The 17,421-nt window shown below is 38.6% G+C and overlaps 2 protein-coding genes and 1 long non-coding RNA gene across 9 annotated transcripts in view; 1 reads left to right on the top strand and 2 right to left on the bottom strand.

Annotated features, from left to right (window-relative positions):
* Window positions 1–8,238, bottom strand: part of RASEF (RAS and EF-hand domain containing) — a 43,236-nt gene extending 34,998 nt beyond the window's left edge. Inside the window, exon 1 of the mRNA XM_014069167.2 lies at window positions 7,670–8,238. Coding sequence (XP_013924642.2) covers window positions 7,670–8,085 — 416 coding nt within the window. The 5' untranslated portion in view covers window positions 8,086–8,238. The remainder of the gene's footprint in view (window positions 1–7,669) is intronic.
* Window positions 8,239–10,460: 2,222 nt separating this feature from the next.
* The window catches only part of LOC148045408 (uncharacterized), a 37,055-nt gene continuing 30,094 nt past the window's right edge, over window positions 10,461–17,421 (top strand). For all 3 annotated transcript variants that reach the window (XR_015696717.1, XR_015696716.1, XR_015696715.1), the window contains exons 1-2: window positions 10,461–10,554; window positions 12,950–12,986. This is a non-coding gene — a long non-coding RNA (uncharacterized LOC148045408). The remainder of the gene's footprint in view (window positions 10,555–12,949; window positions 12,987–17,421) is intronic.
* The window catches only part of LOC106551140 (uncharacterized), a 47,539-nt gene continuing 40,670 nt past the window's right edge, over window positions 10,553–17,421 (bottom strand). For 2 of the 5 annotated variants that reach the window (XM_087715950.1, XM_087715951.1), the window contains exons 12-14: window positions 16,471–16,587; window positions 15,778–15,888; window positions 11,912–13,204 (exon numbers count right to left, since the gene is read on the bottom strand). In XM_087715950.1, coding sequence (XP_087572076.1) covers window positions 13,078–13,204; window positions 15,778–15,888; window positions 16,471–16,587 — 355 coding nt within the window. In that variant the 3' untranslated portion in view covers window positions 11,912–13,077. The other 3 variants (XM_014069165.2, XM_087715952.1, XM_087715953.1) reach the window with 3 other exon arrangements.

Here is a 17,421-nt window from a genome sequence, read left to right as displayed (position 1 = left end):
GACCCCGAATAAGTAGCTATTGTTTAACAATAGTAAAGTTATTGTGGCAGGATGTAAGCAGTTCCAACTAAAGCTTCCTTTTGCAATTGACCGATGGTGATTTTGTCAATGCCAATGGTGTTCAAATAGTATTTCCGATGTTTTGGGATTACATGCAAGGTGCCTATTGCTGTTGGTTTCACTCTCTTTGCTTTCTTTTACATTTCTTTTACTTCTATTTGTAGATTTTTACATTTTGCTATTTTCGCTACTATTTTCTCTTCTGTTTTGTTGACTCTGGGTATGCAATGTGTACTGTCCAGTTTTTTTAATCTTTTTTTCATCAACAATTGTTAAGCCTAGGGGTATTATCCAGCAGATGTTTACTTGTTTGAATTCTAAAGTCCCAGAGCACTTTGCCTTTTTCATTTTTATTAATTTATCTATTTTGTAGTTCCACCTGTTCTTGTTTGCAGACAAGTGGTATTTCTTGAAGATATTCCAATACACCATTGTTGCTACTTTGCCATGTCATTGTTTGCAGCAGTGACGTGCGGTGAGGTTTATGGCTGGTGAGGCACTGACACAGGGTTTTCAAAAAAATTTTAGACTTGTGGACTTCAACTCCCAGAATTCCACAGCCAGGCATGCTCAGTTCCGATTTAAAGCAACAGCATTTGTTTTTCTCCGTTGCGAAAAAGTTTTCCTTCATTCTTTTTCTTCTCCTTCCCCCTCCTTCCTCCCTCTCTCCCTCCTTCCCTCCTCTTTCAAACAGACACATGAACACAGAGAAGTTGGATCCCTCTCTCACTCACTCACTCTTAAACAAACACAAACACAGAAGTTGGATTGGATATATTTTCCAATGGCTTGAAAGCAGCTCCTCTGCCATACCCCCCACTTCCCCTGCTGCCTTCCGATCCGAGCCTTTGATTGCAGGTCGAGCCACATTGCCTTTTCAAACTCGTAATCAGTGAAGCTGGACTTATATACTTTTATCCAGGGGTGTGTCTGTCTGTGTGTGTGTGTGTTTATGTGTGTGTGTGTGTAAAGGCAACGTAGCTCTGCATGCAATCAAACTACACTTGGGGAGGGATCTACGGTACTCTTGAGGATGAAGTTTGAATTCCTCCCCCTCCCTCCGACCCACACACATAACTTTTCCAGCTGTTTCAGAGAGGATTTCAACTCTGCTCTTGCCTGCCATCATGAAAAGAAAAAAAATGTAAAAGGAAAAAGGCAAGAGCTGAGGTCAGGCTGAGCTAGTTGCTGCCAGAGTCACCATGTGGATGACTCTGCTTAACTGTTTAAAAAAGCCTCTAAAAAAACACCCTCTACAGGAGGAGGTGGGAGAATGATATGCCTCATCTACGTCAGGAATTTTTCGGCTTTTAACCCTTAGTTAACTTTGCTCAAGTGATCATAAAACACCAGACTAAATGAGGCACATTGTTCTCTTTTAGAGGCTTTTTTAAACAGTTAAGCACTAAGCAGAGTCATCCACTGTGACTCTGGCAGCAACTAGCTCAGCTTTTTTCCTTTTACATTTTTTTTTTCTTTTCATGATGACAGTGGTGCGACTCTACCTCCCCTGCCTCCCCTGACTGCACGTCCCTGGTTTGCAGTCACTCTCTGCAATCTTCCTGCAGTTGTTATTATTACTGACCAATATTATGATTGACCCTCAGCCACAGACATATTGTGTTCTACGGAGCACATTTAATAAATAATAAATGGGGACAGGTAGAATAAGTCTTCCATCCCAGCTCTGACAACTTGGACATCTGTGCATGTCGACTGGATGATAATTCTTACCATCATGCTGGCTGGAAGTTAACTGTAATCCAACATATCTTATAGCATCAGTTCTAGACACAATGCTGAGTTCAGTTTTTTCAAAGTTCCTCTGAAAATAACCTGTCATCCTATTTGTAATTTCTTTTCACTATTACCCCATTATGAAAATAGCATCCCATGTATGGTGTCTGGGAGTAGTGTTTGCAAGTTATCTCTTTAATCCTGATGTTAAATTTCATGACCTGAGAACATTTTGATTATCACAATTCAAACAGCTGCATATTGCCAAATAACTTTGTCCTAGTTTACTTGTACAAGGTAAACATTTGGGGTAACCAATATCATATTCTGTAAATGTGTCAGAGTACATTCTCAGAATTCAGATATGATTAGTAGAAGTTCCAATGTTTAGTCAAACATATCTGCAAGACAGTGATTTGAAAAGGCAGACATAAATCATCTTTAAACTGGTTTAACCACTATGCTATATTTTATGCATTGGAACTAGATTCTACCCGGAGGGTAAGAAAACTAGACATAATTTTATACATAACTTAAGGGTCATGTTGAGAACAGATCATTTAAGAGGATATTAATTTATGTAGTCATAAGAATTGACACAGACTTGATGACACATAGTCAAGCAAAAGAAACCCCTCCCCAATAATAATATACATGTTTGGTATACTTCACTTTCATATAAAACAAAAACAAAAATAGAAGACAAGAGAAAGAACTGGAGATAATTATATGGTTATTATAATGGTATAAAATGGTAACCAATAATTACATACTAATATTTCACAAAATAACTTGATTCAAACTTTTCAATATTTAATTATTCTCTCAAAATCTGTTTATTTTTCTATCTATAAAAAGTTTCTGGAAATATGGGCAGAAATCATATTAACATTAATATTTAGTTTGTGTTTGATACAATAGTTGAAATAGATACTCAAGCAATGACGAAACTCATAAACTGATTAGTATCTATCTGCATACAACCCACGAATGAGGAAGTCATACCCAGATTATATAGTCTAAAGTAGGAAGGTTACTTTTTTCTTCTTTCTACAACTGGGTTCACATTGAAACATGATTTTTTAGTCCTGGTTTCAACAACTCACAACTGACTGGATTCATGTTTCACACAAAACAACATTACTTTTTAGCACAATGTGGGAATCTAATCAGAGTATAGGCAGTTTTGTTTAACTACAATTTAGTTCTTGTTCAGCAACCATTCAAAGTTATGGCAGTGTTGAAAGAATGGTACTTAACATTTGGTCCCTGAAGTTATGGACCCTGTAGCACCACCATAGTGATGATCAACATTTGGGTGCTTCAACTTCCCCACCTTCCTCCCATCTCTGCCCTATGGACCATCCTTCACAGGGGAATTCCTCAGAAGACCGGTGCCTTTAGCAGTCTTAGCCGTCTGCCACCATTCCTGGGCCTCTACTTTAGCCTCAGTATGGCCATCACAGAGATCTGCAGCTTTGTCAGGGTCCAAATAGACAGGGTGGAGGGATGGGGAGGTGAGATGGGAGGTGCAGAAAGTTGAAGATGGGGCAGAGGAAATAGTCTCTTCCCTTACTGAGGCTCAGGGCTAGAAGGGACCTGGCCAGGAATGGCTAGGATTGGGTGGGTTCTCACCAAACCAGTGGAATTTGGTTAATGATGCCAATAGGGACTGCTGGGATTGTCATCATTAAGTGATGCAGTCATGTAATGTCATACTTTATGCCCACGTTGCTTAGTAATGGACATTCCGATCCTAATTCCAACTATAAGGACTATGAGGACTATTTGTAGGCGTTTTTTTATGTCCAAATATAGTAGAGATATCAAGCCTCAGGTTTAATATTTATACCTGATGCATTCCGGATACTTCTAACTGTATTTCCAATAAACCTTTTTCAAGACAGACAATTGTCATATATTCTGGTACTGTTGCTTCAAACCACCTGAAGAGTGCTAAGTTTCCCATTCCTTATATACACCTTTCTTTCACTATGTCTTTGGTTTAAAAAAAATAATCTATTCAAAATGCCTTGAACATATTATTCATAATGTTTGGTGAACATATTGCTATTCACAAGACCATCACCCCTTCCAGTGAAAGCCAATGCAGTGTTGAACTTCTAAATCATCCTCATCCGAAATACTCCCTAGGTGACCATTATTCTCAGCCCAACCTGAGTTGTTGCTCTAAGAAAATTGAGAAGCAGAAATACTATATAAGGAACCCTGGTGGTATAGTGGTTAGAATGCAGTATTGCAAACAAACTCTGCCCACACTCAGCAGTTCGATCCTGACCGCTCAAAGTTGACTCAGCCTTCTGAGGTTGGTAAAATGAGGATCCACATTGTTGGGGCAATATGCTAACATTTGTAAATTGCTCAGAGAATGCTGCAAAGCACTATGGAATGGTATATAAGTTTAAATGCTATTGTTATTGCTATCTATCCCGCCTTGAGCTCCTGAATGAAAGGCAAGATACATATTGTAATTCCTACATAGATAGATAATACCAATGCACATCTTGAGTCTGCAGCCTAGCATCAACTCATTAACTGAAATATGAGCAAGGAAAAAATATTTTAATTCTATTTTTTTTTATTTAAAAACCCTGTAAATTGGAGGAGCGTTTAAAACTTCATTAACACAATTTGGTTTTTCAGTAAACAGGCCCACTTCTTTGATAATCATATCCATTTTGTTCTGAGTATCATTCTGCTTGAAACAATATATGAGGACCGGTATTCAGAATTCAGACGCATTAGGTCTGTACACTTATGCCAAACAAAGGAATTGCAATTCATTCTCCTGTCTTATTAAACCAAATTAGCTGGACTACAGAGTACTAGAGCAAACATTCTCTCCATGGTTCTAAGATAAAAAAGGCAGATGCTAACATAAACTCTTCCTGCACAAACCTCATTCCACCACCTACAGTACATAGCTTTTCTAAAACAGGATACTGGACCCAACATGTACACCTATTTAGCTACAACTTTGCAGTAAGTTCTATAAAGTTTGACTTAAAAGAAAGTATGCTTCAAAATTGATCTTTAATATAGGTAAAGGTTCCCCTCACACATATGTGCTAGTTGTTCCCGACTCTAGTGGGCGGTGCTCATCTCCGTTTCAAAACCAAAGAGCGCTGTCCGAAGACATCACCATGGTCATGTGGCTGGCATGACTAAATGCCAAAGGTGCACGGAATGCTGTTACCTTCCGACCAAATGTAGTTCCTATTTTTCTACTTGCATTTTTACATGCTATCGAACTGTTAGGTTGGCAGAAACTGGAAAAGAAATGGGAGCTCACTCCATTACACGGTGTTAGGGATTTGAACCGCTGAACTGCCGACCTCTCTGATCGACCACCACGTTTCTGATCTCAAATTCACAGCATCCCTAATCACTATATTGGCTAGTGCTGCTGAGAGTTCTAGTAATTCTTAATCCCTGTCTTAATTGGCAAGCATTAAGTTCAAACAAAGGATTTAAAGTTTAAAAGTGAGGTCTATTGCACAAAGTTTTAATATTGTTTAAAAAATAAACTCAATACTATGACTGTGCTTGCAAAATGTAGTAATTCATCCATTTTAGTCAGCGTAGAAATGCTAAGAAGGATGGCTAAAAATGTGCAATCCAACACATCTGAAATCCTCAAAGTTATAATACATGCAAGTCTTGTGACCTCCAATCATCTTTGTTAAAGACCCAGTTAAGTCAGATTTATGCTATTATTTAGCCCTAATTTAAACTAAAACTGTGGGAAGAAAATGGTTAGAAACATAGCATAATCCTTGATGGTGAAAAAATACATATGAATACTATTTGTACTGTTCAGAATCACTCTATTTGGAGATGGGCAGTTCCTAAATATGAGAAATGAGGATAACAGACAGACAGACATAGATGACAGGGGGTGAGGGAACAGACACATTCAAACAAACAGAACACAATATATCACTAATTCATCTATTTCATAAATGGTCACACTGTAGTCTACTGACTATGTGTGCACCCTTCCCCCATTCTTGAGCACCTTACTTGAGATTGTCATGAAATCAGTTCAAATTGAGTGAAATTTAATGTACTTTGTTAAATATGAATCAAGACAGAGTAACACAGTCTGAAAGATGTTTTGCCTCTTGTTCTGAAAGTTCCTAATTATATAATATCCTTTGATGTCCCCAAAAGTGCTTTTACAAAAGGCAACTGGACTTTCTGGTTTTTCTTTGAAGACGTTTCGCAGAAAGTCCAGTTGCTTTTTGAAAAAGCACTTTTGGGACACCCAGGACCTGGATGACTGAGAATCTCCATAGACATTTAATCTGCTCTCCAAAGGAACCATAGAGTTGTTTGAGAATACTATGTTGTTTTTGTTGGCAATATTCCTATTATGGTGCTAATATATTGGGAATAGCATTTCAAAAAGAGAGAGAGAGAGAGACTGTATTATTGTCTTGTTCTCATGCTCCAGTGAGAGCATGAGAAAGAAAGCTTGTTATTTGAACATTCAGGATACAGCTCAGGGAGACATGATACAAAACTCAACCAGAGAATTATTTTCACAATACTAAAACCATATAGGTGTAAACTGACATCTTCGAACAGCCAGACAACCAACTTTTCAGATTGCAACTATAAAAAGAATTTTGAATATATCAAAAATCTGACTTCAAGCAGGACTATCAATGGTTAAATTCACTGGACTGCTTGTTTGTTTTTCATTTGTTTTGTCTGCTTTTCACTGCACAGGAACAGCTGTTTGAAGAATCAGGACAGGTTTAAGAAAGTATACTAGCTTGGAAATGTGCTTGATGGACTCCCACAAAACCAGAAGACTGCAAAATGATCATCTGCGGTAGGCAGTACCAAGAGAAAACAGAATGAGATTCTCTTAGAGTCATAAGAAAAGACTTGAAATCTGAGCAGAGCACCTCTATTTACTTGCAGTAACAAGAAAAGACTAGGAGCAACGTGGCACCTTGCAGGCTTGTTGGATGAGAGTTTTCGAAGATATGTGTTGCATCATTAAAACAAAAACAAAAATTCCCTGTCATTTTTCTGCTGCCCTCTCTAGCCATCTGCTCTTTAGTGGTGCTACCATATGCCACTTCTTTTAACAGGGACGATTTTCAATGGGAACAGCAAATACCAAACATGCTGGAGCAGGAGGAGAGACTAGAGTTCTTTTTATTTAAAAGTTTATACTTTTTTTTACAAAAACTATGCTATGAGGTAGACAAGCCTGAGATAAATCTACAGAAGATTATTTCCAGTTAGAGTGAAAACAGCAGCGGTTGCTTAGAAACTATAATCTAGGACTTTCTCTGCTTCATCAGAAAGCCAGTTACTCATTGGCAACTACCTAAAATTTTAAGAGTTTGAATGCCAGCAAAGCCACAAATACAAATACACTGCCTCTCCTACCTCACCGCCTTTGCATTGATAAGAGGGTAAACAATGACTCCCAGTTCCTTGTAGAAAAGTTAGCTAGTGTTTACCATACTATAAAGAATGAAAATAGTAAAATATGTGATCCTCAACTACCACCCATTGCAAGGCTGAAATAAAAAAATAACAATTATATGGTCAAATGCTGTCCGCAGTAGCCCTTGTGTATCCCTGAAGTAATACCTGTCCTGCAGAAGTTCAACAGGTGCAACCTTTATCCATTCCGAAAACGCTGCTTTACGTTTGCTTAAAGCGATTTGTTAACAGGCTTGTATCTTTCGGAAAATAAAAGGCGAAACTACTCAGAAGGACTTTTAACGTTTTTTACCTTTGAAGGGTGACTGAAAATAGTAAGGGCTAAAACTTCTGGGGGTGGTTATGGCGCGCCTTTCCCTTCAGAGGAGCAACAGCGACTTACCTGGGAATGAAGCCCGCCTCCTCCCCGAGCCGAAGCTCAAATTCCTTCCAGGCCTGGCTGGGACCCACCGCAGATCCCCTCGCCGCCGCTGCCGCTGCCACTATCTCGGCGAAGGCACCGAAAGCGTCGCTCTCTTCCCCGGGGAGCTCCTCGCAGTCCCTCCGCCGACTCTGCGGTTGAGCGATGCCGCGAAACCCCCGAACGAACTCGCGGAAGGTGATGGCGCCGTCTCGGTCAGTGTCCAGGCGCTGGAAAATAGCTTCGGCCTCCGCCGGCCGGACCTGCAGCTCGGCGCAGAGCGAGCCGAAGTCATCGCGCTCGATCCGGCCGGAACCGTTCACATCGCAGGCCAGGAAGAGCGAGCGGAGACTGCCGCCTTCATCCAAGTCCACCTGCTCGCCCGCGGAGGAGCCCATCGCACGGCGAGGGAGGGCGGCGGACTGGCGGAGACGCCTCGGCGGCTTCAAGCGGCGGGAAACCCCGATCCGGGAAGGAAAGACGCTGAGACAGGACTCTCCGCGCCTGATTCCGTGCTTTTGCTGCCGGCTGCCTTCCAGGCCGTCCCTTCTCCGCCCCACCCCTCGAGGTGGAAAAGTTCTTCCAAGAATTTCGCCCCAGCCCCCGCCCCCGCCCTGCCTCCCAGTGGAGAGAGCTACTTTGAGAACGGCCGCCCGGCCGCCCCGGGCGCGACCGCCCCGCGGCCCGTCAGACGTGTAGGAACGGGGAGGACGGGGCTGGTCCGTCACAGGTGTGAATTCCACTTCTGACGATTGTTTCCCCGCGGCGCAGTTTTCTTTTGCGGCCCGCCAAAAGCGCCGCATCCTGGAAAGAGGCGGCTTGGCTGCGTAGTCAAGGGTGACGACGCTAATTGACTAGGCGCCAAGGGAATGGCTAGAGCCCCGAATCGAATGGAGCATTTGCCACAGACCGATTCAACTGTGCCTAGGAGGGGGACAGGCGGCTGCCTTCCTGCCCCCGGCCTCCCCGCCTCCTTAATCCAGTAGGCTGCAGGCTTAAAAGCGGCCCTTAGAGAAGGATGTTCCCCTCGACGCAGTTTTCTTCTAAATAAATGGGCAGCAGGTTTTGCTGTTAACTTAAAGCCCCAAATTATAAAGAAGTTAACTTGATAATCAACTTAAATACACCCAGAAGCCAAGAGTCAAGAAATAGACTTCACCTTCTACTCTCAGACAGGTTTCTCTTGGCAAATACCCGTTTGGGTCACTTTAATTCTACTTACTTTGGAGAAGGAAAAACTTTTGAGGGACTTCCAGCAGAGTTTTCCCTTTAAAAAAATATTATTGGTGGAGACACTTTGTGGCTGTCGTCCTGCTTTTTCCCATAAGGTTGCCATTTTAATGCTTTCCTACCTGAGAGAAGCCTTATTCCTCACTAGGAGACTTCTCCCCCAAGCAAAGATACTTTACATAGCGCTGTGATGCAAATGAAACACCATTATTATTTTACCCGTATTATTTCAGCTTTGACAACCAAATTGCAGGCCCATTCTTTGTGAAGTGGAGAGGATGGATCTTGTTTTTGAAAAAAAGATTCTTCTGATGGAACATTTTTGAACCAAAATTCATGAATATGTAATGTCACAAGTTTTATGGTACATTTATTTAACTTGGTTGTGATTACCTGGTTTTTACATTTATAGTAAAAAAAAATCCCTATCTGTGAGCTCATAAATTAATTTGTGACAGTTAAATACAACAAAACATCATTCTGAAATTTGGAACCCAATCTTATGTACATTGGGGGCTGGGACAAGTTTCAGGAAATAGTGGCACTACAAATTGCAGCATCTGACCTTTCTGCTTGTAGAACAGTAAATCACCTGAGACTCTAGAAAAGGAAGTGGCATTTACTTGTAACACTGGTTTTGTGAGATTGAGATTCATTAAGAATAACTAGAGAAAATGTTATTGTGCCACGCCTGTTTCTGGACATAATTCTGTTTAGCCATACTTTATCAAAAGTTACTTAAGATTGTAACACCTACGTTATCACAGTAAAATGCTCATTTAAAAAAAACATGTATTTTTATTTTAAAAATAGCCATTGCATTAAGATCGTAGAGAAACTTACTGACACATTTATCTTAAACAATAACCTGTTCTGATTCTTAGTATTTCACAATACACAGTCTTCGCTTAAGTTTCCATTAAATAGTGACCACCGAGTTACAACAGCACTGAAAAAATGTACTTGCAACCAGTCCTCAACCTTATGACTGTTGCAGTAGGAGGCAGTGCTTCTTAGTAGTGGTGGCATGCCTAGCAGAGATAGGACGAATATGATATTTGCACCTAGGAGGATAGGGAGGAAGGTCCACTGGGATGGTGGCAGGGGAATACAGCAGGAGAGAGAAAGATGCATAGAGTAGAAGAACTTCTCCAAGTAGTTGGTGAATTGAAGTTCTGGGCTGGGGAAGACCAAATCAGGGATTGCTTGAATCTAGGTAATCTTCACCTAACAACCCTGGGATTCATTTTATGACAACTGGGACTGTTTTGTTTATCTACAGAGTTGTTGGTATGGGTTTGGGTCATTAATTGAGGGCCACCTATATGCTGAAATGGAAATAAAGAGGAGGCAAAATGTGAGAAACAGTAATAAATAAAGACATCTTATATCTAGTTGAATCAGTTGCATGCATGTATGGCATACCAAGTCACTTCCGTTGGCCTTTAACTCAAGGCATTGAACATAACTAATATTCCTTCCTCCTATTTTTCCCACAGCAGTAACTCAGTGAGGTGAGCTGAACTGAGAGAGTGAGGGACTGGCCCAAAGTCCTATTCACAGTATCTTGATTTCTAGCCCAGTGCCTTGAACAACTAAAAAAAAAACTATATCAAAAGGCATGTTTCTCAAAAAAAGTAAGTCCAACACAAAAACTCTATTTGATTTCATATAATTAAACTGTAATTAAATTTACTTAAATCTTTGTTTTCTAACCAAGCATTTAATATAGATTACAATTGATAGCATTTGAAGGTCTCTGAGCGCGGCATCTAAGGCTTTTAGGAGGCTCGTGCCATCCAAGTATCTCACTTTCCACACACACATACACACCTCTGTTCTACATTTTATTGACTGCATTGCCAATTCAAGCAAGTGGTAACAAAAGCCTTTTAAGTTGGGGAGATTTTTTTGATGATGCCAATTTAACTTAAACATTTAAGATTTAAACATCACGTTTCACAGAAAATAAAAACAGAATGCTACAGATCAAAATTCCAAATAGATTAAGGTAAGAAACTAATGATTTCAACTGAGACACAATTTTTATGCTAACAGTAACTAACATTTTCTCTATTTGGGACACTTGAATTTTCCTACCCATCTTTAGCCACACAGGATGTTTTTGCTATGGCAACTAACAGTTATGTAAAAGAAAAGCCCCTATCATTCTATGAACAAAACAATCTAGATAACATAGGGACGTTTTTATTTTGGATCCTACTGATGTGGGAGCCACCAGTCCACCCCTAGAATGAAAGATCAGGAAACTCTGGAGGAGGAATATAGTAGAATTATCCTGAAGTGAACCTCCTAAAACCCACCAATTAGAATGGTCTGGAAGAATAATGGAACTTTTTTCTTCCAAGTTGGTACTTTTTAATAAATAAAACTTTCCTTTAGATTCCAAGCACTGCATTGCAACCTTTCATCATTTTTTTCCCTGTTGGTCTTACATGGATTCAGAAGCATAGCTGTAACTCTGACCTGGGCACTTTAGAGCCCCTGGGCCACATCCGGCCCTTTGGCTATCATGTCCAGCCTGCATGGATTGCCTTTATTTTGAAGGCAACTATGTATGTATGTACACCTATGCACCTTCAAAGCCCAATTGGTTCGGCCTTCCACAACAGTCCCAGTTTCTCATGTGGCCCCTTGGCAAAATTAATTATCCACCCTGCTGTAAATAAAAATCATCCCAGATTCTCAGAAATCAATTTTTGATACTGGAATCCTAGAATCAGATATTAGATTTGGAAGGGAGCTTAGAGGTAATTATCAAATTTTCATAATAAAAGTGTTAGCATGGTGACACATTTCAGTCACAGATGATTCTTCAATCTCTTCTTGAATATCACTTGTACAAAGCCCATTGCCGAGACATTTACATTTCATTGGTCTTCATCTCTTAACTGCAATTTTCTGGTAATTTTCTACTCAATTCTGTTTCCTTTTTTACAGTATGTCCTGCTTCTATTCCTGCCATCTGAAATAATAAAATACAAGATGTTGCCATATAGTTTTCCATAACTACATCCATATATATGGAAAATGGTATTCTGCCTCTCTTAATTGTGTATTCCTATACAAAATATAAGCATCTGCTTAAGAATTTTTAATTGGTATCCAAACATTTTATTGGTTATAAGGGATTGGTTTCTAAAATCATGATTATAGTATGATGATAAGGTAAAGGTGATAGTTACAGGATGTTTTGGAAAAGCTTCAGATTTAAGAAACATGTTGTGGATATTCTAATTTAGCTTAATGAGATGAAAGGACTTAAGACGATTTTCTTCTGAGGTAATTGACATCCAGAGCAGAGATGGTTTCTGAGATATTTGAGGTAGCTGGGTTGGTCTCCTTAGTATAACCTAGGAAATTGAAAGATATCTAACAGCAAGATTTTGCATCCACTTGTGTTACACAGTGTGCCGACCTTATCTGAAAATGCTGTGACCAAAAGGTTATTGCTACACTCTAATCAAAAATTTGCATTTGACTCCCAAGAGAAATGCAACATTGTGGGAAGGCTGATATTTATCTTGCCATAATGTTCAAGCCCTTTGCTTTGACGCTTCTTAAGATCAAATATGGTGTCATTTAGTGGTGTCACAGAAAATGCAGCTTACAAAATAGATGGTTCTTGATGTATTATTCAGGCAGCCAGTTTCCGCCTATGTAGGATTGGCATCAGTGTAGCAGCCAGAGGAACAACCCATGTTATTCAAGCAACTGGCAGAGAAAAAAATTCAACAAAAGACGATTTATTTTTATGAGCCATAGTGCAAGCAATGAAGGCAAAGCTCTCTGCATAAAAAAAGCAAAAGAAGGTTTTGTTCCGAAATATATTACGTAGGTATTGGTTTTAAAAGAGATATCAGTCAGAATGCAGCTCTAATTTAAATATCCAATATCTGGAGAGGTTAGATCTGAGAACATCATGTCATTCAAATTTGGTGATCAAAGAAACTGGAAATATATCTTGAAAACAGCTCTAACAAGATTTTCTTCATTTTAACTATTCCACAGATGACAAAGAAACACGAATAGGAAGTATTGGATAAAGGTAAGTTTCTACATTTTAACCACATTTTTAAAAAAATAATAGTCAAACTAAACTATTCATTAGACAATTGCTGAAAGATTTGGCAGAGTTCTCATTCAGGTAACAACTTCACAGTTGCAATTGTCAGGTCATGAAATATTTTAACAGTTTTATTAACATTTGTAATGGATTCCAAATCAGGTATAAAGCGGCAACCATATAAGTGAAGTATTTGCAGTCTGTTGGAATGAAAAAAGAACATCAATAGAATAATAGATTCACAATTGCCAAACTATTACACAACCACAGTTATGTTTCTTTATAATAATTCAGATGTTTCTTTACTATAAAATAGATTTCAGAGAGTATGAGTACTGCAACATATATAATTCATAAAATACTGGTAAAATTAGAAGCAAATGAGACACACTGGGTATGGTTCTGTAAGTAAACTGAACCTGTAGTTTTAATTTTGCTCTTATTTCTAGGAAACAGCAATGTGACTAATAAACAGGTTAGCATTACAATATCTCTAAAGAATGTATTAAACAAGGAAGTTTTGAGTGGTCATTTATTTGAAAAGAAACTAAAGATTATTTCACTAAAACTATTAAATAAAACAAAGAACAGATGATATTGGAAGCAAATTGCTCCAGAATTCATGCTTGATTTATGTACATTAAATCACATCTGAGCATACACTGGTTCTTAACATAAATGTGAGAACACAGATAATTATTCTTTCTAAAATTAAGCTCTATACCTTAAGTAATCAAATAATTAATTAATTCCAAGTAAAAGTAATAATGTCTTCAAATTATCTGCAAAACAATACAACAAATATCCTAAAGTTCTACCTTTATAAATATCCTTAAGTTACAAGAGTTGAGCAGTCCAGTTTTTAGGCTTATCCATTATACAGGCCACAACCTCTTTCCTACCCTTTATTGCATATTTTATCAATATGGCTAACTTCCTAAAATGTGGACCAATTCCAAGAATTATCAGCAATGGAGAATGAAACTTCTCAAAATGTTTAGCCATAAAATATCCCTGGCATTTCTGCTACCCTTTTCCTTATTAGCATAAATATTTGCTTTACTCCGTACCATGTGCCTATCACATTATACAATATATTTCTCACATCTACAAGCTTATGTTAATAAAGAATACTGGTTGTTCTTGTTCACCTAATCTCAGCAATATTTTACAAATGAGTTAGATTTCTCATCAATTCTAAAGTGATATGCAGCAATAAAATCACCACCTTAGTAACAAAAGAATCATAACCACATCCTTTGAATATTAATTCAGTGTAACTTGAGATGCAAAGATATGGGTCGATAGTTAGTATAGTTAGTGACATCTACTGAAAACTTAAATCTGTTTACCTAAAGAGATTTAGATTTTCTGGAAGTACAAATGTTTTTCCCTTACAATGCTGGTTGGCTAAGCTAAAGGTTAAAGCACTGAATAAATGCTAGCAGGTTCCAGTCTCTCTTGTTTTGAAGTTATTTTTTTCCAAAGCTAATGGGAAGCTTCTGCAGAATAAAGTCTCAGTCCAGTGGTGGGTTACGACGAGTACACCCCGGTATGGGTGTACTGGTGCCTGCCGGGAGCACTGGGTACCATTCCAGTACGGTGCTCCGGAGGACCCTGCCCTCCTTACCAAAATTTTTAGCTCTTCGGCACTTCCGCACAGATGCATAGAGCATACAGCACCTGTGCTCTGCCGAGTAGCTGGAGCGTAGTGGAGGTATCACGGAGCGTCACAAGAGGTAAGGATGCATGCACGTCCCGCGCGTGTTCATGTGGTGGACGTCTAGCCCCATTGCACCGTATTGGTTACAACAGGATCCAGAAGCCACCACTGTCCCAGTCCCAAGAAAATTTTTTATTGAAAGAATGCTTGGGACCCAAATATACTGAGGATGATACAAATGACCATCTATCCAGAAAAATAAAAAGGAAGGGACACGAGGAAATAGAGAACTTTCTGAGATCCTTGATGGGATAGTGAGTATAAAGTATAAATACAGATAAATGAATATTTTATAACTGGTGCTGCTAAAAACATCAGGCATTTAGTGAGAAATGTTCAAAACAGGCTGTCCAAATTCCAGGTCCTCTCAATGGTCCCCAAAGCTTAGGAATCTCTAATTTAGTTATTTAAAACAGGAGGGCATAAAATGTAAGGTGCAGCACTCCTGTTAAACATTGCACCAGTTTTCCATGCACTTTTCCTCAATATTTCAGTCCATTGTCCCTCAATTTCTAAACTTATGTAGGGTTCCCATTAATTTGCGGTATGCGGATGAAATTTATTTCTAAAGCTATATTAGCATTTATCCTTGACTATCAGAAAAATAAGTTCTACCATGAATTTATTTAAACCTTTACTCAGACCATTAAAATTAAAGATGTTATCACATATTGAAACCAGAAATTTCATTAAGTAAGAACACATTAAAACTACTTTGTCTTTTAGTTGGGCTAATAGTAGGGGACACAGTGATCTATTCTTCTTTTTCCCCTATCTTTTTCATATAATAAATCTTGGTCATAACCCCTGGCAGTTTTTTTATTATTTTAAACATATCAAATACTGAGGACTAAATAACACCATTTATAAGCCCTAAATAGCCTGATTATTATGACCAATAATCTATAACATCTGGAGACCACTGGGATATCTATCCTTGCACCTCCATTTCAATAGTTAAAACAAGCTCGCCCTGCTTATTAACAAGTCACCAAAATGAAATAGTCTGAATTTTAGAGAGACTTTAGCATCAGTTTAAAGTACACTCACCTTTTGCAGTTTTTACATAGTTTTGCAACTGAATCTAGAGAGATATTCCTGCAGAAACTAAGCTTCAGACACTCTAAGGTATTAAAGCAGAAATTAGCCAACAAGCAAACCCTGAAATCCAAGAACAAATTACATTATGCTTTTACTATAAGATTTGAAAAGGAGATCATTAGACAAGTATTTTGGGTACATTGTACAATATTAGCAACAGCAATAGTCCTTAGATTTATACACCGCTTTACAGTGCTTTACAGCCCCCTCTAAGCAGTTTACAGAGTCAGCATATTGTCCCCAACAATTTGGGTCCTCATTTTGCTGACCTCAGAAGAATTGAAGGCTGAGTCAACCTTGAGCGTGGTGAGATTTGAACTGCCAAATTGAGACAGGCGGCAGTCAGCAGAAGTAGCCTGCAATACTGCACTCTAACCACTGCACTACCAGGGCATAGATTGCGAAACGTGCGCTCAATGAACCAGTTGTTAAACCGGTAGGATCCCACCCCTGATTTATACCTCACCTTCCTCTTTATATAACCACTTTAAGTGACTTAAAACAATTTTTAATCAATGGTAGTATTATGTCACTGCTTGCACTGACAATATAGTTAATATTAAATAGACTCTTAGGATCAGCTTTAATTTATGTCACCTATTTTCTTTTTAAAATGTGCACATTTTTTACCAAATATCTTACCCTCTTTTGCTTGTTGCTGTGGAACTCAAATCAAGATAAGAAATTTTATGGCAATTCCTTGCTAAAGCTTGAACTCCAATATCACTCACATCTTTACATCCATTAACATCAAGGTACCTGAAAGGATGTAAAAAGCAGTAACCTGACACAGACACAGAGAGATTTGAAAGAGATAGGGTGTTACTGCTACATGGTATGTCAGTTAACTAATTGGCTATTTAGAAGATAAACTGTTGGTTAAGTATTGCTTGCCAGCATTTTGAAGTGTTGTTCTTTCAACCAAGTGGCAGAGAAGATTTCTGAACAACATAGATAAAATTTTCAGGATAATTCTTCTCATAATTTTCAACCTCTTTTTCATTTTTTTCTTTCCTCCATTATCAATGTTATAATTATTTGATCCTTTAGTGCTATTGCATTCATTTGTATTTTTATTAGTTTGCATGATGTTTCAAACTGAAAAGAAAATATAGAAGCCTAGTTTCATGTACAGTTTTTGTACTGAGGATGTTTCTATTGACATTTTTAATTATCGCTACAGACACAACAATGTGAAATCACAGTTGTCATAATTCTTTAGCTGGTATTGACCTTCATATGCATTGACTTCTTCTCAACAGCCTAGGATGCTGTAACATACTGACTTACAACCAATTGTTTAATGACTGTTCAAAGTTACAATAGCACTGAAAAAGTGATAGCACTTAACAATCATTGCAGCATCCCCACAGTCATATGATGAAAATTTGGGCACTTAGCAAATGACATGTGTTTATGATGGTGGCAGCATCCCAGGATCAAATGATCAACATTACTTCTTGTCTTACCTTCAAGTGCTATGGAGAATATGTTGTCCTCCTCTTCTTTGTGACAACCTTTCAAATATTGGAAGGCTGCTATCATGTCACCCTTAGTCCTTCAGTTTGTTTGTTAGACTAGAAATACCCAGTT

This window comes from Thamnophis sirtalis, unplaced genomic scaffold (genome assembly GCF_051295495.1).
Source record: "Thamnophis sirtalis isolate CommonGarterSnake01/CBP01778 unplaced genomic scaffold, rThaSir2_p1.2 scaffold_5, whole genome shotgun sequence".
Taxonomy (NCBI): Eukaryota; Metazoa; Chordata; class Lepidosauria; order Squamata; family Natricidae; genus Thamnophis; species Thamnophis sirtalis.
This window is presented reverse-complemented; position numbering and strand designations above follow the sequence as displayed.